At 38.9% G+C, this 25,351-nt stretch overlaps 1 protein-coding gene across 5 annotated transcripts; it reads right to left on the bottom strand.

Annotated features, from left to right (window-relative positions):
• Nucleotides 1-45: 45 nt before the first annotated feature.
• Nucleotides 46-24,730, bottom strand: DCTN1-p150 (dynactin subunit 1). Of its 5 annotated transcripts, XM_089642736.1 has the most exons (24): nt 24,612-24,730; nt 22,593-22,775; nt 21,775-21,893; nt 20,123-20,155; nt 19,442-19,501; nt 19,163-19,274; nt 18,454-18,801; nt 18,170-18,371; nt 17,955-18,094; nt 14,017-14,124; nt 13,158-13,172; nt 11,218-11,289; nt 11,005-11,139; nt 10,527-10,915; nt 10,075-10,180; nt 9,822-9,984; nt 6,020-6,118; nt 5,648-5,931; nt 5,187-5,489; nt 4,921-5,043; nt 3,390-3,529; nt 2,926-3,301; nt 2,689-2,808; nt 46-2,607 (listed from the first exon to the last, which is right to left on the bottom strand). In XM_089642736.1, the coding sequence occupies exons 2-24, from the start codon at nt 22,773-22,775 to the stop codon at nt 2,350-2,352; spliced, it is 3,888 nt and encodes a 1,295-aa protein (XP_089498862.1). In that variant the 5' UTR covers nt 24,612-24,730; the 3' UTR covers nt 46-2,349. The 5 variants fall into 5 exon arrangements, with proteins under 5 accessions (XP_089498862.1, XP_089498863.1, XP_089498864.1 ...); XM_089642737.1 differs by lacking the exon at nt 13,158-13,172; XM_089642738.1 differs by lacking the exon at nt 20,123-20,155.
• Nucleotides 24,731-25,351: the final 621 nt, after the last annotated feature.

Below are 25,351 nucleotides of genomic sequence, written 5' to 3'. Positions count from 1 at the left end.
TGTTTTTTTTTTTTTAACCTGAAGGTTTTTTGGAGTTGGACATCTTAAAAGGCATTAAGCCCTATGAGATGAAATTTAGAACAATTCTCAAATCCAAATATAATATTGAAAATTATAATCGAAATAATAGGCACACTTCTACAATATCAACTTTTTTAGTTTGGAATTTTCATTGACAGTAACGAAATACATTCAAAATATTTAAAACTTAGCTCTGCACACTGCAGTTGAATTCAAGGTAGTCATAATTTCATTGGACTGCAAATGTAGCCAGTCAATTTCTTTAAAATTCTCCAACTTATTTATTTTACTCAAAATGAGTGTTGCAATTACAAAAAAATTGTGCCTCAAAATCTACTCCAAATGTGATACAGATTCACCAGTTTTCGTGTTTCCGGACACGTGTATACAATCATGCCAACAAGAACATAAAACTTTCTCAAGTAACTGTGCCACCAATTCGATCTTCACAGGTAGCAGGATTGGCTGAGATGTTAATAAGATTCCTTGTGAATTGTACAACTTCAGATGAACTTGTAAAGTGTACTGTAAACAATAATTATCAACAACGATGTTTAACGGAATTGGGTGAAAGTGAATGTAGGATACCAAAAAGGATAACCAAATCACTTACCACAAGAACATTTGCTGGAGGAATCACATTTTTTATGAGTTTGTTTTTATCGAAAGCCCGGCAATAATTCAGAGCGCAGTATCCTCAAGATACGTATGTAATTAGACACTAACGCTGTCCGAAGCATTGGCTAAATAAAGAGGAAGCACAACACGCAAAATCTGCCCTGATGATGGACACTGTAATGCTGTCTGAAACATTAGCTATAGAAGGAGTAAGCGCAACATGACATAATTTGTGGTATTCCCCAAAAATAAATCTAGATCATTGAGAGGAATTATATTTCTGCCACAGACTATAATTATTATGCAGATATTATTTTTACTGGCTTATAAATATTATCTAAATTAAAGCAAATGTTGACAAAAAACAGAATTAATAAAACGCAAGGAAGATTTATTTACCTTAAAATATTATTAATTTATTGATTACAGAAATGTTCCTTTTCTTCTAGCATTTTCCACTAATTACATTCTCAGCATGTATTTTCTTAAGTCATTGGTTAGCACCCTAATCTCACCTAGCGGGCTTACATTAGCAGCCCGTATCCGGATATCACCTAACAAGTTGAAGTTGGCAGCCTGAACCACGTCAGGTGAGCAAAAGCTATACAGAAATTTAAAAAAAATGATAATTGACCAGAAAAATAATATTCTTTTAGGTTTAACTTTATTACGTCAGCTGCCTGAAAAATCTATAAATGTAATTCCTGCACACATCAATTTACATGTTCATAAATTTGATTGCAAGAAAACACAAAACATACATAATATTTGATTTGGGAACCACCATACAAAAATATATAGATTTTCATAATAAAGCGTAGGTATATCTCGCCTTGATTTAGCTAATTCTTATCGATAAGATAGGAAGGAATATAAATACTGAGTTGACAATCTGTTACTTTACAGAAATGAATGGAATATCTATATATTATAATATACATTACACATACACTCGAGCGATTCTTAGCATATTATGCCAAGTTTGCAAAAACGTTTTGGGCAATCACTTGCCATAATGTGCCAAATTTATAGAAGCTAAAACTATGAGATAAATGGTGAAATCTAGGTGGATTTATTGGCTTTAAACCGCAGTAAGCAGTTTCATAAGATTCCATATTAGTATTTTCAGGATAATATGGTAAAAGTATATATATGATATGAAAATGAAACAATTTGTATACACCACTTTTAATTAATTATAATCTACATGTTTCAAAGCCAACGGCTTTTTTGCCAGGATTTTTTAACTATTGAAGAAGTTTTGCAACTATTGAAGAAGTATATATAAGATACCAATCGCTCGAGTGGTTATCTATTATTAAATACTTTTTTTTTTGTTATAATTTATGATAAAACTAGGAAAACAATAAATTCCAAATTCACTCCTCTAAAGTAACAGAATAAAGCCATAACACTATATAATTCAATATATCATTTCATTTTAATTCCCTTCATCACGGCTTTTTAATCTATTTTGTGTTACCTCTGGTAATGTACGTGTCTTTAAACCATTTTAAAATAAATAAATAATGTTAAAATTTTGTCTCGGTAAAGCAAAGATAAATTCATATTTAATGTTAGTTTCTCACTGTTTAAGAACTCCTGTTCTGCATATTAAATAGAATCATGCCCAGATGCCCCGGAAGTGCTTGCAAGATATGCCGCGGAATGTTTATAAAGCACAATAAGCTTGTAGTGAGTATGATGGGTCTACGCTGCGGCCATGTGGAGGTTGGCCCCCGCACTACGCAGGGCGTCCAGTTGTGCGCGGCCCAGGGTCAGCAGGGGCACGGCACAGGCCTGGCCGAGGGGCACCTGGTACTCAGCCACCAGCTCGCCGCCCCCCGCGCCTAATGAACGCGCCAGCTCAGGCGAGGGGAAGGAGGTCAGCACCGTGTCCACGCTGCGCCAAGGCCGACGGGACAGGAACACGGAGCGGGCTTCCAGCTGGATCTCCTCCAGGCGTGCCTGCAAGAGATACCATAATATAATCCATTGAGACATAAATCAGAGGAAAAGCTAGTATAATATTACGTGAGAGAAACCCACCATGAGCTGCTTGCGCTGCGTCTTCTGGGCCTCTTTGTGCTCAGCCAAAACCTTCTCATAATCCCCGAGATTCTCCGGGAATTTGCACACTCCTGACTTGGCCAGGAACATTGTCCAGTCCTGGAATTAAAAAGAAAATAATTTTGAAACATCAAATCAAAATGTGAGTTAAATAGTACATAGTTCAAATAAAGTGTATTATTTTCTTAAAATGTATTATGATACTCTTGCACTTACGAATTGGAATTTGGCAAACTTGTCCCTGAGTTGGTGCAGGGCTTGGTCGGGCTCAGGCTGCGTTTGCGGCAGCGGGGTGAGCGCCCGCAGCGCTGCATCGAAGCTCTCCCGCTGCAGTCCTAGGCGCTCCTCGCGCTCCCGCTCCAGCTGTCCACGCAGCACGGCCACCTCCTCCTGCAGCGGCTCCTGTCCCTCTGATCCCCGCACCCCTGGGGCCCGACGCTCTGCCTCGCTCGCCGGGCTGCCCGTCTCGCCACTGGGGCGATCCTTCTTGCCGTACAGCTTCAGCTTGTCCCGCAACGCCCCGCGCTCCAGTTCCAACGAGTCGATGTCTTGCTGCAGATGATCCATGGTCTCCTCGAACTCTTTCTCTTTCCTGCCAAACACAAATATCATGTAAATTAGAGAATTGTCCGTGGATTCACTCACGTAGTGTAGAAGTGAATTAAGGGGTAGTGGAGTACCTCTTGAGTTGGTTGTGTGCATCCTCCAGCTTGCGGTTGAGCTTCTCCACCTGCAGCTCCTGGTCGCGCGCAGCGCTGCTCAGCTTCTTCTCCGCCAGCTCTTTGCGGATCTGCATCTCCGACATCTCGTCTTGCTTGCTCTGTTTCACATACAATCAATTAAGTGCCTCCATATGACAAAGGTACTTTCTAAATAACATGTATGTACTAGGGTAGTCCCAGAATTACCCGACCTGACTTATTAACAATGTAGCGCCTTCAAACATAGAACTTAAGCTATAAAGGTAGCTACTTTCGACCACAAGAATTTTTAAAAATTCTTGTGGTCGAAAGTAGCAACCTTTATGGCTTAAGTTCTATGTTTGAATTTTAAAAAATTCTTGTGGTCGAAAGTAGCAACCTTTATAGCTTAAGTTCTATGTTTGAAGATGCTACATTGTTTTTGTTTAACAGGCATCGATAGTGAACGCTCTCAGTGAATTTGAGCATGGAAAAAATTTGTCATCGTTATGCGATACAATTCTTTCATTTAAAAGGTCTCCAACTAATATCAAAGCCGAGCTAGATTCTACTCTAGGGAGTCTACAACAATAAAATTTTAGGTGGCAGAGTTTAAACGAGGCCGTACGAGCTGCCAAGACGAACATTCCAGTGGTCGACCAAATGAGGTGACCATGCCAGAAATGGTGAAAAATATCCACAAAATGGTATTGGATGATCATTGACTGAAAGTGAACGAGCTAGCAGACATGTTAAGCATTTCAAAAAGTGCTGTGCATCGCATATTGACTGAAAATTCGAACATGAGAAAGCTGTGCGCAAGGTGGGTGCCGTGCTTGCTCACAATGAAATAAAAACAGCATCGTTAGGTTAGGTTAGGTTTCACCACGGTTTCAATCGAGTGTTTGGCGATGTTTCGCTATAATAAAGCCGAGTTTTTGTGTCGATTCATAACCATGGATGAAACAAGGGTCCATCACTTCACACCTGATATGAAAAAACAGTCAAAACAATGGACTGAAGGGAAGAATCGGCTTCAAAGAAGGTGAAGACAGTCCCATCTGCTGGCAAGGCCAGATTTTTTTGGATGCGCATGGGATGATTTTCATTCATTACCTTCAAAAAGGAAAAACAATCAACGGCTAGTATTATGCAAACTTATTGCAGCATTTCAAGAAAAAAACGACCGCATTTAGCATAAAAGAAAGTGTTGTTTCATCAAGACAATGCACCAGTTCACAAATTTGTTAATGCGATGATCAAAATCAAACACGCACCCTATTTGCCAGATTTAAACCCTCTGATTATCTTCTCTTTCCAAACTTGAAAAAATGGCTCGGTGGTAAAAGATTTGCCAACTATGAAGAGGTGGAGTCTGCAGGTGATAGCTATTTTCAAAGCTATTGAACATCACTGGGAAAAGTGCATGACGTTGTTAGATCAGGGGTACTTGTGGGACAACCCAATATATAAATAATAACATTTTATGTAATATTTAAGACAAACTTAAATGTAAGCACTTTGTCATTACCTTTAGTATCTTCTTGAGTTCTCTGAGATCGGCCTCCTTGTTCTCCAATTTCAGTGTCAGACTCTTGGTTTCTTCTAGTTGCTTTTTCACCAGCTCCGCCCGCTGCAAGATGGGGGACACCGTCTGCAAAAGGCATCAGCATCGAGTCACTTAACATCACAAAACTACTCGGGGCCAGAAAAAGAATGCAATTCATTCAGATCTGCCTACAAAGCATAGTTTCAAGTTATATTTCATATTTCGAGCTAAGGTATGTTAAGGTGTACCTTGGTGTCCTGCTTGAGGGTGCCGTGTATCTGGTACTCTTGCTGCTGGGTGTATTGCGCCAGGGAGGCCACCTCGGCCATGAGCAGCTGCAGGGACACCTTGACAGATAGCAGTGGGCCCTGGTCGTCCTGCGCATAGTGGCGGTCACTGGCAGCTGCCCACAGCTTGCGCAGGTTGGCGGGCGGAAGGCGCGACGGCTCGCAAAGCGCTGCGGCCTGGCTCGAGTGACGCGCTGCCTCAGCGCAGCAGCCCCCAGCCCGCCACGCCGCGCGGCCCAGTGGCACTCCCACACTCTCCCACCACTGAAACACAACAACACAATACAATGTATATGGAGAGCGGGGCACATTGTTCATACATGACGCTTGCAAACAACACCTCCATTCGAATACTGCATAACATACATTAATTTATACAAAGCAATCATCTTCTCAGGTTTGGAGGTATTAGTATAATATACCTCTGATTGGAGACCCAGTGAGACACTATCAACGGGCAGGCGTCTGCGGATAGTCTTCAGCTGCTGCAGTAGGGCCTCAGTAGTGGCCGAGACCAGTTCCTCCAGCTGCTGCAGCTCCTGGCACTCCTCGCCTGGCTGCAGCAGCGCCTTCAGCACTTGCCCATCACAGGCCAGCCCCTCCAGTGCAGCCGAGATAGCGGAGCACCAGGAGCGTACGGCCATCGACTCTCCGGGTCGAGCCCAGCCTGCCGCCTGAGGACTTGTCACCGCCTGTGAACCTGCCTCTGCAATACAAATATCGTCATTGTGAGTCAACATCATCTGAACCTACACTTCTGCATCATCAGTACATGCGAGTAGTAGGAGACTGACCTATTATTTTGTGTCCATCAGGAGTGTGTGGGTCGGGGGGCGGAGGCCCCAGCAAGGCGGGCTGCATAGTGAACAGCACGGCGTATGACTTCTCCAGGTCTGCAACCAAATAAACACTCATTATAACACGGGTACAAGGAAATCACCCAGCCTTTTAGCGTATGTATTACAGCACATCCTTTCTCAATCTCAACTTGTGTTGCCAGTGCGGATCTGAAAGCAACATGGGCAAATAAATAATGATTTAATAGAGTTTCGAAACCCACCATTGAAATGCCGAGCTTCCGCAAACTAAAACCACCGTAGTGTGCTGAGAGTAAATTTGCACGTGGCTCGCCGCGCACCGGCTAAGTCTATTTTTAGTTACTTGTTTTTTGGCCTTAACATTTTGGGTTTAACTTACCATATGTGTTTATGTATTTATAAAAGTTGTACACATATGAATACCGGAAACTTAAAAGGGTATAAGTACCATTGACAAGAAAAGGAGGTAGACGGGAATTTAAAAATACACTCAAAAATTCAAAGAAAACATTATTTTATTTTTGTGTGAAATCAACAAATGAACAAATCTTAATGCAGTTGATAAAAAAATATTATGAAAAGACATATTAAAGTAAGTAAAAAATCAAATAAAATAATCATTTTAGAGAAAGTCTCATGTGCCTTGCGTAGTTTCCTTTAATAGGGCCCAAGTGCCATGCTCTCTGAAGCAATAAAGGGCTTTAGTCCCACAGTGACAATAAAACAATATACCAACTGCTTTATCCATCTCCAATAGGGATGGGATCATCCCAATGGGATGATGTTTAACATGAATAAAAAAATAAATATTACGAAATGTTAAAAAAAATTTGTATGTATGCTCTTGTTAAGCATTAAATTAGATATAAAAGACATAAAAAATATAGAATGTTGTGAATTTTTTTGTGCTCCTGCGCTTGCAAGTAAGATATAATTTCAATAGACATAAAAATAATAAAATGTTGTACACATTTTTGTGTTCCTGCGCATACAAGCAAGGTATGAAAATCAATTTATAAGACATAAAAATTATAAAATGTTGTTGTAAAAATTTTTGTGTTCCTGCGCGTGTAAGTAAGGAATTAAATTGGTTAGGTCTTTTTTCTTTTCTTCCGTTATTCTGCTTCTGCAATTCAGCACTGGTATGGAATAGTTATTTAAATCGGATAATTTTTGTTTTTTTTTTCAATAATTTTACGATTTTCCAGGGCTCCAAAGTGTTGTGCGTCTCCTTTATTTTGACAACAAAAGGGTTGTCGCTTACAAATTTCAAGCGATGAGCCTTCGTTAGCTGCATGGTGGTGGTGTTTAAAAATGTTTCGGCGGCCAATTTGAAATCCAAGAAATCATCTGTTTTCATTGAAATGACGTGGAAAGGCTGCTTGTGACGAGTACTTTGCACCATATCTATAAGATCTGCAGGAACCATGGAATTTGTCACTCGTTTCCTTTTTTCAATTAGAGCAAAGTCTCTGTCGCAGCTGAGGAATGAGTGCCCGCTCATTAAAAATTTATGTTCTATCGTATTAAAAACTCCTTTATATACAAGATAGGCCCATAAGAATATCATCATTTTATTTTTATTTTGCCCACTGCAATTATCACTCCACATGATTAGATTCTACTTTCGTAAGAAGTTATTGGAAAATTTTTTATAAATGCATGATGCTATCTCATTTCCCCCTCTTCCTGTTATGGCTTCATGCCACATGTGCATATACCCATCACCAGTATTTTCAATGTGCACACCCAAGTTAAAATTTGACTATTGTCGAGAGTAATACATGGGCCCATGCGTTAAAGATGGCGTCAATAAAACCTGTTGCAAGTCCATGGCGGCAGTGCATGTATTGCTACTCGGAATTTGAGATTTTTTAATGTCAAGTGACATCTGTTTTGTAGCTTTTTCAGCTTTTCGATGGTGAAGCTCCAGTTGGTTTTTAAATGTTGCTTTATTCGAAGGATCAGCATTTATTTTAGCAACATAGAGGTCACAAGTTGCACACGTATCAGTTCGTTTCTGGCCAAATTTTAAGCTTGGAAATTCCTTCTCAAAAATTTTTGAATAGAATTTATAGGCAACTTTTGACTGCGGGAATGATGCTTGAAATGATTTGAACAGCCGATGTTTATTAAGATCAGGACTTAGATACTCTTTCTCTGATCTTGCACGACCGTAATGGCTTACAAGTCTGGGAAACATATTTACATGTTTTTTAATGTCATCCTCATCTTCATTGGTATATATTCGTTTTTTTTTACTAATATTTCCCCTTGATTCCGTAAATGTTGTGTGGCCTTGTTTTTTTTATTAATGAGAACCTGAATCTTTTTCGGAGAAAGGGAAAAAATATTCATGAATGTTGCTTTGCACACGCTGACAACATTTCCCTTGCCATCTGGAAGCATGTAATATGCCGTGCACTGTCGCTTACTTAATGCAGGAGATTCATAGGTTCCGTGCCTTCTCCTTTTAATTTCCGTCAGTTGAATAAGCCCCATGAGAAAAGAAGATTGCTTTTCATTATTCGACAAGCCATAAAAATCCGTGAACAATGACAGGTCGGCAGCTATTTCTTTGCATTTGTAGCGGCATTTGCAGATACACTTGAAAAAAAAAAATTACGTAAATGAAAGCAAAACAGATAAAATACCAAAGCATTCCCTTTAACAAAATCTTACGCCAGTGCTATCCATAATTTGGATAGTATTATTATAAATAATGAGTTAATAACACATTTTTTTAATATTCTATGTAAATTTATAGGTATTGACAAAAAATTACAGGTCAGCACATCACTAGCGCTTATAGAGTGATTGGTCACCTAGCATAGAAAACCGTTGGAGATTAAAACAACGTACTAACCTCTTGATTTGGCGGTCGTTTTGCAGGAATCAACTTTCTACTTGATGAAGTATATTCTTGTCCAGAATCCTTCAACTTCTTTCTGGCCACTTGAACAGTTTTTTCACCATTTTGACGCCTTTTTATGCCACCGCCTTGCGCAGAAACCGGCTCGTTGTCACCCATTTTGATACTAACGCGTCTGACTGGCGATGGCACTTGGACCCTTTTAAAGGGGAAATGACGTTCGGTACTTACAACCAACGCCATCTTCCAATTTTTTTTAGAATTATTTACGTTATCTGTTGCACTTGTACCCTTCTGTAGGACATTGGCCTTGGCACATGCTATCCATTTCTTAAATAAAATCGTTATAGGTGTTTTTGGCACTTATAGCCTTTTAAGTTTCCGGTATTCATATGTAAATCATCAGTAGTTTTTGCAGAATAGCTATCAGAGAAATGATTTTCTCTCTCTCACGTATATATTACAGAAATACGAAAATATTCTTGAAATTTTATTATATTTTCCACAAAACTAAATAAGTGATCTTCACGATAAAAAAACAAAGAAAATACACGTCAAACTACACGAACTGTGCGTTAGGTGGGCTCGTTGAAGAATGACGCAAATTGAAGAAGGCTACTCTTTACCGAACAAAACTCTTTTATGATTTATTTTATTAATAAGCTACCAACATTTTTTAAGGAGCTAAATCCCACAACACAAACAGAAAGCATGTTTTCATTACCCATTGGATTACGCTGGCATTCAACAATTGGAAATTTTGCATATCTGATGGGTAATTTCAGCGTACTAAGAAGTAGAACCTAAATGTACTAGTACAATATATATTTACATTTAAATAAATGATTCGAATTTTTTGTAATTTGACTGGCAGTTGTGCGGTCATCACATAAGTGTGAAACTCACCGGCTGTAGAATAGTTCTCATCCAGTCTGTCGGTCCTCAGCAGCTCGAGGGCTGCGTCCAGCGGGCGTTCCTGCGCCGCCAACTCGGGCAGGGCCCCCGCCGCCCTCAGCAGACCCGCCGCAGTACCTTGCTGCAGCCCCGCACTGTACTGCTGCAGTACACTCTGCAAACAAACAAACAAACAGAGTGGTAGGAACTCTCAGTTAGCCCACCCGTCCCGAAGATGCATGTGTAGACAGGTAGATGAACTCACCAATAGCATGTGCAGCTGGAAGTGCATCCGGCAACGGAAGCTGAACTGAGTGGCCGAGTGACTCTTCACCACGGTTTCTCTGTCTATGGTGTTCACAGCCGGGAACCTGTAACACACACACATATAAAATTTAGTAAGTGCTGATTGGAACAGACAGAAATGTGAAGATAGACTCAAGGAACTAAGATTACCAATGTTAAAACGAATAAGACAGACTTAATTGTGACTTTCAAAATTTTATCTGGATATTATAGTTGCCCTGGCATCCAAGAAATCTTCACCACCAACATAGAAACACATCATGGGAAACACTTCATTGCAAGTAGAGTAGTTAAAACAAATCAATTACTGTTAAACTTATTGTGAAATCAGATATGAGCGCATCAGCAGAATGCTGCCTGCTCATTAAATAAAAATAATTCATTGGTTAACAGTTGCAGATTTGAGCTCACTTCTCGCGCAGTTGGCCCAGAAGGATGTCGGCCTTGCACACCATGCGAGGGATGAGCAGCAGCAGCAGAATGGCGTCGTGGTCAGCCCCGCGCGCCATGAGATGGTCGGGCATGTAGCCTTTGAGCAACGTGGCATGCTCCAGCGCCTGGCGCAGCTGCAGGGCACGTAGCTGCAGGTCCACGGCGCGCGTCTTGGCCTGGCGCACTCCAAACACCTCCAGCTGTTGCTGTTGTTCCGCCACCGGGGCACTGACGGTGTCCTTGTCATTGAGCCTGTCCCGGTACTGCTGGCTCTGCTCGTTGAGGCGCTGCACCAGCTCCCGGAACTTGGTGATGGTCTGTTCCCGGTCCAACATGGTTTCCAGGGCCGCCTCACGCTCCCTCACGGCCTAAAGAGTGCAGAGAAGTCTGTCAGCAAAGTTAACAACACTAAAAGGAGATGCTAAATAACACTGAATGCATGCAGCGCGGGACTGACCTCTCTCGTGGCTGCGTGGGCCATGTCCAGCTCCTCACGCAGATCCTGCTCCAGCTCGTGGTTGGACTCCACTAGCTGCTCGTGCACCTCTTGCAGGGCCTCCAGCTCTGACACCTCTTCCTTCAGCTGTGCCACCTGCAAATACATATCATGTTGTCAATGATACTACTATAGCTCTCAAAGCCTACATACACATTTAAGGTCTTATCTTACCTCATCTTCCAGAGCCATTTTCCTCTCCCCGAGCTGCTCCACCATCTCTTCAGCACCCAGCGCAGCATCCACCTGACCATAAAATATTATTAGTATTATCAGGAACTAACAGCGCATATACATTAAATAAGCTATACTCGCTATAATATTTCAGTTGGCCGGACTTGTAATAATGATGGACCCAAGCTACAGAGTCTGACTGGATACCCAGCCATTGGAACAATACTACATATTAAGCATTGCGTATGCATGAGCGTGTGTGGATTTAGTAACAACAAAGCGCACTGAACATGCAGCCAGGCCATATTTAGCCAATACATCTACCTATACTTCCTACATGCTACATCATTACACAACACTGAAATTATTCTAAAAGAATATTGGTTAAAAAGGGCAAAAGTTTGGTTGAGAAGGGCAAAATAGAAAACTACAATTGGCACCCAATTTGAATAATATAATATTACTAGCTGTACCCCGCCACGCGTTGCCGTGGCTCAGTCTGTCTGTGCAGATAGAGAAACAATAGCATATGTTGCCTTTGTGTCCAATAGATGGCGCTGTTTTTCAAAAAAGCATGTTTTTGCCTGTCACGGGTGACATCTGTACAATATAGGTAAATAAAAACACATGCGTATTCGAATGCAACATTATGACAAAATTTCAAAGCAATCAGTGAAGAACATTTGGAGATTTAAAATTCCTGAACAAATGAAGATTTAATTTAGCATGTTCCATTTGTTTGTGGACTAGTTGCCAGATTACTCTGTGGGTGGCTTTGCAATGAGATTAGTTTAATACATAACCAAGTGCATGTTGTTGCAGTAAAAGGGAAAATAGTGAGAAGTGTGCTTCTTGAATTGATTAGTAATTTTTTCTTCAGTCTAATTATTATTTTATCCACACAAATGGTACATTACCATTGATGTTTTATATTTAGATGAGACATGAAGGTAAAAAATAGGTTCCGCTTTTTTTACCTTCAACTGACCTCCAACTCCCCCAATGCTCTAAGACTACCGAAGCCGGTCTACACGCAAGGCTTATCGCGTTAAAATAGTGGAATAAGTTTCAAGGAGATATTAGGGTGCAGTAGCGCCTATAATTGTAGCTCTATGTACATTACTAGCATTTTTCAGATGTCCATATGAGTCGTATAAGTTGCAAAACCCGTTATTTTAAATAATTTTTGGAAATCTGGAGATAGTCACGATAACCTGTTTGGAATATCTTGAATATACATTTTATGCCAAGTATATAAATAATCGTACAAAATTCTTTTGATAGTTTTCAACAAAAAAATTTAATTTAATATTATTTCTACGGTCCCGAAGAACAATGTCAGATGTGCAAGTTTGTAGTTTTGCAATAGAGCTGTTTAAAGATTCGTTTCTGCATTTTTACTGTTTTTGAGATCAAGAAATATGTATTTTGCACTAACCCCTATATATTTCATTGGAGAAATATATTATCAAAAACAGTAATAATACTAAACGAAACTTAAAACAGCTCTACTGTAAAACTATAATCTAGCACATCCGACATTGTTCTTCGGGACCGTCGATTTGATGAATTTCAAATATTTCCAAAGTGGGTATTACAACTCCACGACTCACAACATATGGAATAAGAGAGATATAGGCAAATCTTATCGCTTTCCTCGTAAAAGACGTAACAGGAAGAGGCGCTAAAACGGAGCTCTCAGTGGCAGCACCATATGTCACATTAAGATCAAGTGGTGTCGAGTTAAGAGGAGGACATATTACGTGTGATGTGAGGATGGAAGGAAACTATGGGTGGGTTGCTATCGTCTAGTGGGGGTGCTTTACCTAATCACATCATATTGAAAACAAAAACCATCCCGTAAAGTGACAAGTGACACTGGTAGCCAAAGTAAAATAAATCCAAATAAGCCAATTCCATAGAAACTCTCAAAGACTTACATCGTTTAGTTCGATCTTCCGATACGGAACATTGTAAGAGAACAGAAAATACAAAAAAGTATTAAAAACTTATTCATAATTTATTATTCATCTAAATTTATTTCAATGGATTTTGCTTTCAATTGAAAACTAAGGGCATTCTTATCAGTGCTAGGATTAGAATACTCATCAACCGGAACGATCAATTATTTTTGATTTCGGTCGAATTCATCTGATGGGAAAAACAGACGCATATTTTACCACAAGAAATATGAAAAACTCCACATCGAATTTTGCACAAAAAATTCCATGTGCATACAATATTTCTTTTTGACTTTGCATTCTGGAAAGGTTTTACTAGACAGGGTTTCCAGAAGTAAAGTTCACAAACTTCGGGAGGTCATTCTACTTGATGGTAGAAGTAAAAAAGATTAATAACTTTTTTTTAAATTCCATTGTTTTTTTCCAATACAAAAATATTTTTCCAAAGAAGAATATCATTTTCTCCATTCAAACAATTCATTTGTATCTGAAAACTACCTTAAAATGTTGAAATTTTTAAAAATATATATATATATATATTTTTTTTACTTGTACTAACATGTAGAATCACCTCCAAAAGTTTATACACTTTAACCCCGGACACCCTGTATATTTCAACACAAACGGTGGTGACAATTGGTTTTGCGTGTTCCGGTTTGCTCAGGTAGAATCCGAGCACTGATCCTTATACTAAATATGAAATGAACAACGAATGTAAGCTAAAACAATAGATGTGGCATTTACACAGATGAACGGCTCTTAAGACGTTCCGTTCATCACTAGTATGTATGTGTGTATTGGTAAATACACTGAATGTGTACACGGCACGGACACATACCTGTTCCTGAAGATCTGCAATTTGTCCTTCCAACTCCTCCACTCGAGAACTCAACTTCTCCTTGGTCCTCCCGAGCTCCGTAATCTCAGATTTCTTCTGATCCAAATCCTGCACACACATTATTACAAGCTTATTAACACTTTCTTTATAAGTTGACTACTTTTCTTTGCGACGGCGATGTGAAGACAGCTGGTGGGTAAGTTTGAGAATGTAGACAATATAGTTAATAATGGACTGATCTTACAAAACTCTTCTTTGCCTAATAAAGTAAATGCAACATTATAATACAGGGACATCAGGTTAATCTTCGCACAATACAAAAAATACATTCATTCATGAAAAGTTGTACAAAACAGTGGAATTACGCACAATCCGAGGGATAAAAATGGTTTGACAATTCTACCAGATCGGGTTGAATGTTTGTTTATACTGTTATTTAATAGGAAGTAATTAAGGAAGACGGGATGAAGTGGAACATATGCGTATATTGGCCCAAAAAATTAAATGATACATGTGTGGCAAATTGCAGTTTAAAAACTTCCATTTCTTCATTGACTGTAAAGTCTTCTATGCGGGGGTGAATTTCAGAACTGGATTTAAACATTATTTTCTTGAATAAATTTGTTCGCTTTTGGAAACAGCTCATATGGTCTAATAGAAACCGTTGTGCCTCCCTTACTGTCATAGTGAGAAATATGATTTAAGCGGTGTTAAAAACAGAAAACAACACGCTTTATATTCAAATCTAGAATTTAACAACAAAATAATTGAAATGTACACCTTTAAGAAACCAAAGATTTTTACTTCAGCAAAAATTATGAAACTTTGTGAATTTTTAATGATTTATTTTTATACGTAACGACAAAAAGTGGGGAGACAGTAATTAGTTTTAAGTTTCTATATATGTAAATATATATCCCATTAAGACAGCAGTTATAGGCCTAAGTCACTAGAAATAAGTCTTTAGTGTTTAGACGAAAATATGTCAAGTGAGCCATTTTTAAAACTTTCATGTTTGCATTAAAAATTTGAATGTATCAAAACATATTTTTTTCTTATAATAATAAAAGTTGAAAGCGTATTTCATAACCTTTCAAAAACAGTTAACAGTTTTTGGTTTTCAATATTTCAGAAATATTGATGCAAAGAAATTCTCCGACAATCTGACAGCGTCTTTAAGAAATATATATAGTCTCTTCTCCCATTCTCATACCTTTGATCAGTTCAAGACTGTGGGCAATTTTTCCAACTGTGTGGCATACTTATTACCACGCACTTCCATAGGCTCAATCGAGACTTATTGACCAGTATTCCTTAATCACTCAACTGTGTGTTTATTCTTTCGGACAACCTGACACCATGATACATGTATCACCACATAGTTTATAATTAGAGAGCGATAGACAGTCTTACCAACAGCTCACAATAGCCTCATGTTTGTTTGGGCCAACGTATCAAAAATGAAAACTGACTCACCCTGTGTTAAGTCACTTTATTTATTTGGACAACCTGACACCATGATACATGTATCACAACATTGTTTATAATGGAGAGCGATAGACAGTTTTACCAACAGCTCACAATAGCCTCAAGTTTGTTTGGGCCAACGTATCAAAAAGGAAAACTAACTCACACTGTGTGTTAAGACACTTTATTCATTTGGACATCCTGACACCATGATACATGTATCATAACATAGTTTATAATGGAGAGCGATAGACAGTTTTACCAACAGCTTACAATAGCCTCATGTTTGTTTAGGCCAACCTATCAAAAAGGAAAACTGACTCACTTTAAATCCCAGTTGTTACGCAGAAATTCAAACGTAAATTTTTTTATGTGAAACCGCACAAAGGTCCCAACTGCTCCCAACCGTCTGGAGCCAGTCAAACTATGGCATATGTTGTGAGGCTGAAGGTAGTTGGAGGGGGAAGGAGATGGGAAAGAGGAAGGTGGGTAAGTACCTAACTATTCACAGATCTGGTCACCAAACACGGCCAAAGCCATTTCAAGCAACATTTCAAATCTGAATGGCGATCTTACACCAGGGCGATACTGAGAGTATCTGACACACGGAATGTGCCGCAACTATACTATATATTATTTTAAATGAGTAATTTGTGAAATAACACAAATTAATCAAATAAAATTTACTTGCGCACGCTGGGATTTGAATCCGCGACTTGCAGCGTGCTAGTCGAGAGCCTTACCCTCGACCACATTGTCATCAAATGGCAATTTTGTTTTTTTGACATTTGAAAGGTCCCCGTTAAATGACAATTCAGTGTGTTTCAGCTTTCTACCAAATCGTTATAAGCTGACAAGCTTAACAACATGATAGTTGTCCGCTTCTGATGGTCATAATTTATTCAAAAGCTGAAACAGACAATGAGAATTTGAACAATTCATCAAATTTCATTCAAAGTTGATTTTCAAGTTCTGAAAATGTTCTATTCAAGTTCTGTTATTATATCATTATTGGCCAGTTGTTTCTCAATACTGAAGGTATAACAGAATTTGAATAGAACCTTTACAGAGCTTGAAAATTAACTTTTTAAATTTGTGAAAAAACCCGTCCTTAGAATCGGCATTTAATAGGAAACATTCAATTGTGAAAAATAAAATGGCGCTGATGACAAATAATGACATTTAATTTCTGCGAAACAACTGGCTCTAAGTCAAAATTGGTATGATTTTCTATGAACAATGGAACTCACAAACATAATTTTTACGTATCAGAAGGGCTATATATAACACAGGAATACATATTTTTTCTTTTTTTTTTTAACAACAAATCATGTTGATTCAAATTAATAACAATGTGATCATTACTATGGATACAATCGGTAATATATTTCCATATTGCTGATCCGAAAGAAAAATCTCATAAGTAAAAATTACTACATGCATTTTTTGCAAGGAAAGTTTGAGAAGTTACATTTACAGAATATCTAATAGCTGAACAACAATTAATTGTGATAATAGCTATTAGAATAAATTAATTTTCATATGACGCACTTACTCTCCAAACTTCATGTATGAAACTTTGAGAACAATTCTATTGTCTTGATTAAATAATTAAATTTTTTTAATAAAATAAAATACTTTTTTGTTTTAAAACCACGATATTACACAATATATATTACATATTAGATATTACACAATATCGTGGTTTTAAAACAAAAAAGTATTTTATTTTATTAAATATGTCAAACCACAAAGTGATTGCTTTCTACAATAATATTAAATTTTTTTATTTGTGTTGTTTTCCTTCTGGACCAGCAATATATTTATAAAAATTAACATAATTTTAAAAACACAATCTTCATTCGCAGGAATACATATAATGTTTCATGGGGGTTCAAACGTGGATCTAAAAATGTTTGTATTCTCAAAACGGGATATGGGATTAAACTATTTTAAACGGGATGGGCATCTAGAACATTATCTGTCTTCATTATTTTAAGTTATTACGTATTGTTGAGCTTGGAACATGCCCCAAGTGGAACTAGTCTGGTAAACACCGCAGTAAAAACCATTGAAACTGATGTATGCTTTTCTATAAATAAATAAATATTGAAGCCAAATATTTATGCCCTCAGTATCCCTGCACAGTAAAATAAAGCTAATTTTTATATTGATAAAAGGAAATAAAAATATTCAAACCATAAATTCCACATACATTACAAAGACAGGAGACAAACCAAGACATATACACAATATATATAGAAAATGGACCATTTAATCAAATGAATGAGGAAAGAAATCATTCAGTTGTTAGAGATACCAGAAACCAAACGATTGCGCAACCAAGATAATTGGACAAACCTGTGATTCTGGTGTCACCTCACTGAAACTCTAAAATAATAAATATTAGAAAAAAAGTCTTATTATCTATCGGATAACATTGTATCGGTAATAGAATATGATATACATACCTTCTGCATCTTTTGCATGTGATGTTTCTCATGTGCCGAGAGGTCCCTCATGCGCACCAGGGTGTCCCGGAGACGGGCGTTCTGCTGCTCCAGCTGCCGCAGCTCGTACGTGGAACCCGATCCTCCCGTTTCCTTCACACCTGTTTGCGGAGAGCGGGTTATTTAATTGTGTGTTCTGAGGAGTGACTAACTAACTGAGGGAGAATGAATGTTACCGGCGGCGTCCAGCTCGGCCCGGAGTAGTTGCAGGTCCAGCAAGGCCTCCTCGAGCCTCTCGCGGCATGAGTCCAGTTCCAGCTGCAGCGTCTCTGCCTTCTCCTCAGCCATCTCCTTGTCCAGCGCCGCCATCTCTGCCGTTTCTGATAGGTCAGCCATCTCCTCGGCGTGGGCATCTCGCGCCAGCTGGGCCTCGCGGGTCTACCGATACATAAACATCAATTAGAGTCTTTTTGAATCACTCTACCCAGGGAATAGGATTATATGTATGAAAGTTGGATACCTCGAGGCGGGCTCTCTGCAGATCCCTCTGCAAGGAGGCCTGAGACTCCATGATCTTGGCTTTGAACTCGGTCATCTGGTCCAGCTGCAGGCGCAGGCGCTCCAGCTCTTTGAGCTTTTCACGATCCTCGAGGCGCCGCAGCCGCAGCGTGTCCAGCTTCTCCGTCAAGTCCTCAACGGCCGCCTTCAACTCAACCACCTCCTGCTGTGACTGCAGCAGCGCCACCTTGTCCTCGACGGCTGTTGTTGGGCCCCCCTCTCCCACCGCCCCACCGCCCGACACCTGCTGCGGCGATGTTAGGCTCTGCCCCGGGGTGAACTGGGGGTTCAGAGTCTCCACGAAGTTTGTCTGTAATGATAGAATAGTTCATTTAAATTAACAAAAAGTTATTATAAATTAATGAAAAATTAGGGATGTCCCGTGCAATTTGTGCAGTATGCCATTTTGATTTTAAAACAACAAAAAATAAAATAAAAGTTTAAATGGAATGCGTATTACATATTTTCACTAATCCATAATATCAATGTTTATAGCTAACTGAGGGAGAATGTTACAGCTCAAAAGCACTTTATAATGTTCAATTCATATTCATATGCACTTAAAAGGTAAAGTTGGCTGCTCTAGTAAACGAAGATCAACTATGGCAGAGTTCGCATTAAATCAACTAAACAATAAGCATGGTGTCTTTTAAATATATATATATACATGCCTCTACAAATGCCGCCCTCTTGTTGCTGGTCTCGGGAGTACCGACTCTGTCACTGGGAGACATCAGGGAGGTGGAGAGGGACTGCCGAGAGCCAGCCAGGGACTGGCGCGAGCTGAAACAGATAAGCAGTCGGCTCAGTCGGGCGGAAGGCCAGGTGTAAAGGCAGCAAGCAGCAAGCGACGACAACCACAATGAATTACAACAACGACATCCACGTGTATGCTAACAGTGTATTACAGTGTGCTAAGCCAGTAAGGTGCCAAGGGAGTGGGGCTGTACCTGGAGACGGAGAGAGAGACGGGTTTGGTGAAGGGCGCGGGAGAAGTCTTGCGGCGCACACTGCACGCGCCATCCCAGCAGCATCCGGCGAGGAGAGGAAACTTAGGGTTAGTCGCATTCACCAATAGACTACTCACTCATCGCCACAACTAGTCCGGATTTCTTCACAATCATCAAAGTTAATAGACAGTATTATATTATTGTTTCAATTGATAAGTTTTCACTACATTACAGAGAAGCTGTTACAGTAGCCATCCAAAGTAACATGGATATTAAAAATCATTCGGACTAAGGTAACTAAATACACATTTTCATCAAAATTAAATTGGTGTTTTGTTAAATTTCTCTAAGTATACTCTATTGACTGCACAAATTGCCAGAATTCAATGAAAATCAAACTGGTAACAAATGGTTCAAAAATTAGGTGAATGCATACTCTTTAAATGATATCTAAATTTGGCAACAACTATTTACTATGCATGTATGCATATTATATTTAATTCATCAGAGAGTACAGAGAAATTGCTCCTGCACCCTCATATCTAGTATAATCTGTCTGTAAGGAAAATTAGTTTACTCATAGCCTTCCGTGTGGAATTGAACACCGCAGAATGAAGTGACTGTGTACATTCCCGGAAAAGTCGACATATGATATGGCAGTATGATACTACTTGTACTCACGTGGTGGGCCGCGACCTCTGTGCCGGGGTTATACTGCTCCAAGAAGGCAAGAGGAATGGTAAAACACAATTAGCCGAAGAACAAAGAAGCAATCACTCGTCTAGCAATCAAATATCAGCCGACGTAGAGCCGTAACGTACTAGCCCTAGCCTTTCAACACTCAGCATCTGAACGCACTTGTTTTAGAGTGCAGAGAGGATGACTGCAGTTACAGATATCTCTAATACTGTAGAGGTTGAAACAGATACTAATGTAAGGTTATCTGAAGCAGGATTAAAGCCCACAACGGCTGGATGCGAAGCAAACGCTAGACCACTCGCCGAAGCGAACTTGTTTATTATTAGTGGTCAATAAGTATACATCAAAGCCAAATCTAATTGAAGCATTTAATTATTCACTTCTGAAGAGCAGAATGAAACAAAATGACAATGCTAACGGGGATATATTATGTAGTTTAAAATAACATATGACTGCAAGGCACTGCAAATGAATGGCACTGAAATTTTAAAAAATTATCCATTTATCAATGGACCAAGATGCTTGAGATTTCCCCTCAGTTGCCAGGATCTGTCTGCAGCAGAGATTACACAATTGGGCAATAGGAGGAATTGAAGGGCATTAGAGCACCCTTGAGGTGACATTTCACAAAAATGGCGCTATATAAATTAGCCAAGCATTGTTATTTGGATGTTGAGGATGAAATGAAAAATTATTATTTATTTTTCTACTTGATTGTATTATGCACTGTGAATACAATCATGCATTGGTTTAGTATAATTATATACGTATGAACCGATTAATGCATGACACTTCATTTTCTAAAAAAACGTACAAAATGCAATTTACAACAGTTTTGCATTTCAAAATGGCAGATGCACTCTTTGTAAATTGATGTTTTTATCTTATCCATTATAATAAATAAGTAGATTTTTCATTTAAGTTACAAGTGTTTGCAACATTGTCAAACAATTATTTTAATAAAATAAGAAATAAATTGTTTGTGGAAGGGGTGAAACGGATCTTAAGGAGGCGCCGAAGAAACTATCATTGAAAATGGGGGGGCGGTAAAACTAAATATTCGGGGCTACAGGGATACGAGCAGACTGGAGTTTAAAGTGCAAGTCTCAACAAACCCGTCCTTGGCGACGGTCTCCCTGTTGAATGCTACTTTCAGGTGTGTTGTCACGAGCTTATGGGCACAATCGTGCACCGGTTTCAAAGAATTTACTGAACCTACTTTTCTCTTACTGACCACTACAGTAGTAACCAATTTTTTAGATTCAGTAATATTTTTTGAAAATTTGTCACTCTTCTCAAATTTGGCTTTCTGAATATGATTCGCCCTAGACAAGGACAAGTCCCGATGAGCAGTGCATACAGAAGAATTGTTCTGCTTATTTAGCTCGAGAGTCAGATCATTAGAAGAGTGTTTGATCGGTAGGTCTGTTTCTTCCCAAGAGAGTTTAGGTAGTTGTTCCGCGGTGATGACTTGTGCAGATTTGGGAGGATGACGCCTGACCAGGGATATGATGATTTTGGTGCTCTGTTTAGGGGCCCGACTGGCCGTGCAAATCATACAGAAAAAATAACTTATCATTTGAATTAACAGAAATGCAAAAAATTAAAATAATGACAAGTATAAGTCTGGTCACCTGGAGAGTCGGGAGCGGGCGTCCTCGGGGCTGGCAGCCGCCGGGTCCAGCGGGTTCCCGTCTTCGTCCAGCAGAGTGAGCTGCGTCACGCGTACAAACATTCCATAGTTTTCTTCACACTGCAACACAAGTATTCAATGGAAAACAACAGTACAACAGATAATGTCAGTGTATGTGGGGAGCAGTGGCGGCTCGTGGCTTTTGGGTATTCTAGAGTGCTAATATTACAAAAAAATGGCAATATTGATGTTGTTGTAGCTGAAAATTTTTTTTCCAAATTTTGGTTCTTTGTATGAAGATTTTCAGGAAATCCCTGCGGCGCATAGAAAAACTCAAATTTTATAAAAATCTTCGAACAAAAAATCGAATTTTCGAAAAAAAATAAAAATCGTTTTCAGTTAGGATAACATCAATCATGCCATTTTTGTAATATTAGCACTCTAGAACACCCAAAAGTCACGAGCCGCCACTGGTAGGGAGATACGACATAGTAAATCATTGAAGAAGAAGATAATACTAATAAATCTAAAGGAAACATGAAACAGAACAAGACAAAGAAAAATAAAAAGATAAAGGTCAAAACTAGGAATCGAACCCAGGATCTCTTGTCTCACCGGGACAGGCGTCTTAACCAACTTGACCATTGGGACCTATTTGTCGATCTCATATTTCAAATTCAGAATTAAAAAATTTATCTTGCAAATAATTTTTAACATATTTTTTAAATGGAAACAAAGTTTCTAATTAAATTGATTTGTAACCTAGATAGTGTCTTGGATAAACATATTCGATTTTTATTTAAATATAATAAAACTCACGGTAAAGTAGGCGTGACCGCGGATGGTGCCGTTGTTCTTTCCTTTGGGCTGGTCCAGCACCACGCCGACCCAGCGGCCCGTGGCGAAAGTTGGGTAGCCGCAGTAAGCCACGGTGCCCGCCACGCCCTTGGCTGACACGCGCACTCTCTGGCCCACGCGGATCGCCTTCTCCGGAGAAGACATCTGCACAAACATGTTCTGAGTATTCAGTGAGGACTACTACTATTACTGCATGAGTATTGCTAGCGTGTTCCGTATCACCACGGAGGATACACAGACCTCCACTAGAGGTCTCTATTCAATTCAGTTAAATTTATTATTTCAAAAACATTTCAAAATTGTTAATTTTAATGCATGTTTAAAGGAGAATTACATAAACATTGAGAGTGGGAATCAACTATACCAGTTATAGTTGTGTCAATATCTGAGTTGATTACGTTAGTTGCATCGAGTATTGGCAGGTTAGCTCTGCAGGCTGGGAGATAAAATCATATGCTGTTGGTGAAGGAGATAACCACCGGAAACATAGAAATGAAAGCTGGCCGAGTTTTCAAACCATCCACGAATCAGTCTGAAGAAATGTGTAGCAACGTATACATTCCCTCTGACCCGCAGGTGTTTCATTCCATGCAAACCCAAAAGAAAGTCGGTAGATAGAACCACGCTGCGTAGGGCTGATATCATTGTACCCCAGCAAGCTCTGGACATCAGTTTCTGTGAATCCATTCTAAGCCACACCCAATCTTCCGTTGTAAAATAAAATCAACTCGTTTACTTAGATTAAATATCATCAATTTACTGGCTTTATTGCTTGTTTTCGCCCAAGATTTAGATTGAAAATATGGGACAAGCATAGGGTTGCCATATTCGGCCAGGGTCTCGTCGGGACGTTTCAGGATGGAGCAAATAAAAATTTTGTAATACTTAAACAATTTCTTTTATAATAAGTAAGTAAATATGTTCGTTTTATAGGTTACTTTAATTGGTACTAGCAGCAGTACTTGGCTGGCCATACTTTTCAGAAGATTTCGCTTTTCTCAACAATTCTGGGTACCTTTTAACATAATTGTAGAACTCTGTACAAGTCATGTTATAATTGACTTGACACTGTAAAATCGACTCCACAGTCTCTGGGCTATGGGACGTACGGAAAATTAAAATTTGCATTGCGTAATTTCAATCGGGACATTTAAGGCTTTTGTCGGGACGTCGGGACAGATAGCTCAATAAAGGTGACAGTCCCGATATATCGGGACGGATGGCAACCCTAGACAAGCAGTATGTCGAATATAAATTTTGAATGATTTCTAAGGCAGCTAACGCATCCCATCCAAAGTTATTTTACTGAAACTGACCACAGCAACTCGATAAATTTTTGTGCGAACTTGTCCTGAATTTATTGATGTAGTAAAAATACCAACAAAAAATATCGTCAGATTTTGCTGCTAAACAAAACAAACAAAAAAACAAGCATATTTCAGATCTATAATTATTTTGTTTGCAGCTATAAAATTGCACAATGTTTAGCTAAATATTAAAAATCACATTCTCCATTCCTTCATCTGTGGATTTGCAATATATTGTTTATTTAGTTTTGTTACTTCACTCTCCAATACATACATAGCGCCGGCTAAGATACCTTCATGGTACCTACTGAAGAAAGCTAAAACATTTCGAATTTAATCTTATCTCAATCTGAACAGACTAAGAAATAGTGGTAGCATGTCTCAATACAATGTCCTGACAACTACCAAAAACAAACTACCGACAGGAAAAGATGACACATGGAGAAAGCTACACCCTGTAGGCACTAACCTAAAGGCCGCAATTATATCTCCTTCGTCTAATAAGGTAAATATAATGGAAACCAAATAGTTTGCAGGGAAAAGCGGTATGCGTTACGTACACGCACAAGAAAAATATAACACCAACACCTAATAATAAATAAATACAAAATGACTTCATCGTAATATTTTCATGTGGGACGTGTAGAGGTGATAACTTAAATACAATAAATACCTTGTATTAAACCGTAAGCAAACTGAATAAGAGATTTTTAAATAATACGATCTGACAAAACAAGAAAATTATGACGTTTTCATTCGAGAATTTTTGTCTTCTCTCGATTCTCTTGAAACCATAAATAAACCATTGAAACGCTGTCAAAATTTTTTCCTCTTTTGCTATGGTTATTGGAAACCATAGATATACAACTCAGAAACGTCAAAAAGGAATAGAACACACATCGACACACTTAACTGTGTAGTCCATATTAAACCACTCACGCATAAATAAACCCCCACTCACATGTAGTCGCTCTCGATGAAAAAAATAATATTTGCGTTAACAAACCAGTGCTATAAATTCTTTGCCAGGGATTTTGTGGATTTGGATTTTTGTACCCCAAATTTTTCCCACAGAACTCAACTCCTCTGTAGTACCTACGTAAAGGAATTTTATTAGTATCTTTGTGTCTACGATTATGCCTTTTCAGACATCAATTTCAGATGATCAACCCTATATTGAATGCCACTAACTTGAAAACTTATCGACAAGTTCGTGTGACAAAGTTGATCAAGTTTTTAGTTGAACAACTAAAGTTGAAAGCCCGCCTATTTGTTCAAGAATGAGTCATCGTTCGAGTTCACACCGAATCGAAATGTGTGAACACATAATCCAACTAGCTTGCGATTTTTAGTTCCCTGCGGGCGAAAGTGGTAGACGTTAGACTTACCTACAACGAGAGTGGTTTATTTATG

The sequence above is a fragment of the Hesperophylax consimilis genome, chromosome 18 (genome assembly GCF_061612785.1).
Source record: "Hesperophylax consimilis isolate HC1 chromosome 18, BYU_Hcon_1.0, whole genome shotgun sequence".
Classification (NCBI taxonomy): Eukaryota; Metazoa; Arthropoda; class Insecta; order Trichoptera; family Limnephilidae; genus Hesperophylax; species Hesperophylax consimilis.
The sequence above is the reverse complement of the archived record's forward strand: the minus strand, read 5'-3'. Positions and strand labels throughout refer to the sequence as shown.